The 2,115-nt window shown below is 38.7% G+C and overlaps 1 protein-coding gene across 1 annotated transcript; it reads left to right on the top strand.

Annotated features, from left to right (window-relative positions):
* Positions 1-1,025, top strand: LOC109735284 (uncharacterized). Its single transcript, XM_040402983.2, has 2 exons — positions 1-15; positions 375-1,025. The coding sequence occupies exons 1-2, from the start codon at positions 1-3 to the stop codon at positions 1,023-1,025; spliced, it is 666 nt and encodes a 221-aa protein (XP_040258917.2).
* Positions 1,026-2,115: the final 1,090 nt, after the last annotated feature.

Here is a 2,115-nt window from a genome sequence, read left to right as displayed (position 1 = left end):
ATGGGAATCCAGGGAGTAAGTATGTTGCATTTGAGGGGATAAGCACTCGTAGGAGGTTCATTGCCTATGCCACTGAAGTAAGTTTTAAGTTGTGTTTGCAGCATTCCAATTCTTGTTCTAGTGTTTGTAGTTACTGTTCATTTTCTAGGGTTCATAGTTACTGTTCATGTTCTAGGGTTCATAGTTACTGCTCATGTTCTAGGGTTCATAGTTACTTAATTTAGTTCTAGGGTTCATAGGTACTGTTCTTAGTTGTAGTTTTCATAATTATTCATCATTAAATGAATCTGATTTTGGTACATAAACTGAATCAGCTATTTTAACTGAATCTGTAAGTAATGTCTGTAATTTTGAACTGATTTTTTCTTTTGTAGGGTGTTGGAAATTGTGGATTAGTGCAGTGGGTAGATGAGCATTGGTCAGAGCATCTGCAGAATGCTATTCATAAGTTGTGGCTTATGTATGAGCATAGCCAAGATGATAACAAGATGGCATGCCTGGAGCATTCAAGCACTATACACAATCTCACACAGCAGAAAAAAGAGTTGCAGGAGACATATGAGAAGCTTGTTGAAGATGTGAACAACCTCTTGGATTATAAGGATAGCCAGCCTGAGGTAAACCAGAAGAATGATGCTGAGAACATTTCAGTTAGTGTGGAAAGCAGCATGACAAAGGATGCTGAGATCAAAAAATTAAAGGCTGTTGTTGACCAGTTAAAGCAAATTCATGTAGCTCAAGCCACTGTCATTAGGAATTTGAAGTTCAACCATCTTAAAGAGAAGGAAAAGTTGACCTCTGATAAGAGGACTTTGGAGATTTGCTATGCTGACCTGAAGAAAGAGAAGGACCTGAAGAAAGAGAAGGATAAGCTGGATTGTTGCATTGCTGAGCTGATGAAAGTGAAGGAGAAGTTGACCATGGAGAAGAGTACTCTTGCTTCCTGCATTGTTGAGCTCAAGACAGCAGCTGATAGCAACAAGAGGAAGCTTGACCAGATTAAGGCTATTTGTGATGAGGACTAAGTTGTGTTGTTGTCTGGCCATGTGTGTCAATGATGTCTTTTGTAGTAGCTATGGAGGAAAGCTTGTAATGTGTTAAGCTTTATTGTGGTGAACTCTATTATTTCTGTAGCAATGAACCTTGGATTGTATGTTGTTTGTGAGAGTACTCTGTTTGTGATGAATTATCAGCTTGGATTAAGTTCAGTTTGTGATGAATTATCAGCTTGGATTATAGCAAGTAGATAGTGAACATAGATAGCAAGTTCATACTGCATAGATAGTCTGACATAGATAGAACTGACATAGATAGAACTGGCATACTAACATAAATAGTACCTGCATAGATAGTCTGACATACATACAACTGACATAGATAGAACTGGCATACTAACATACTGACGAAACTGAACATTTTCTTCTACTGACAAAACTGAAGACAGCATGTCACTCCTCCTTCTTCAGCATCTTCAGGCGTTGGGAGTGCCGCACGTCATTGTTGTTCACCGCCGCCCTCTTCTTCTTGGTCGGCGCTGGCTCCACCACATCTTCACCGCCGCCCTCCTCTTCTTGCTTCACGACGACGAGCTCTGGGTTGTCGGCGACCTCCGGCAGCTTATCCACATTCTTTCCTTTACTAGCTATGTGATCCAACATTTCTTCCACCTTGTCATCATCAGTTAATTCTTCCATTCCTGAGACCCCAGCTCCTGGATCTCTAACATAATACATAAAATCCCTTGAACTATAGCCTTCTACCTCTATTAGGGCAATGAGATTCCAGAAGGTTATGTCTGATAAACAGATTGTTCTTTCCAAGTTATCTCTGTCTAGGAAATGGAACCTCACTTCCCATTCTTCATCATCCAAGCTACAAATTCAGATAAAATGCATTTAATTTTGCTGTTAAGTAATTAATTTAACAATGTTAAAATTATTGTTAAGAGGTCTCATTGGTGGCAACATAAATTCAGTTAACAGTGTTAAAATCCAGTTAACAGTGTTAAAAAAATTCAGTTAACACTGTACAGTGTTCAATAAATTCAGTTAACAGTTAACAGTGTTCATAAAATTCAGTTAACAGAGTTAAAATTGGTGGCAACAGAAATGTCTG

Source organism: Aegilops tauschii, chromosome 3, assembly GCF_002575655.3.
Source record: "Aegilops tauschii subsp. strangulata cultivar AL8/78 chromosome 3, Aet v6.0, whole genome shotgun sequence".
Taxonomy (NCBI): Eukaryota; Viridiplantae; Streptophyta; class Magnoliopsida; order Poales; family Poaceae; genus Aegilops; species Aegilops tauschii.
Note: the sequence above shows the minus strand (reverse complement) of the source record. Positions and strands in the feature narration are given on the sequence as shown.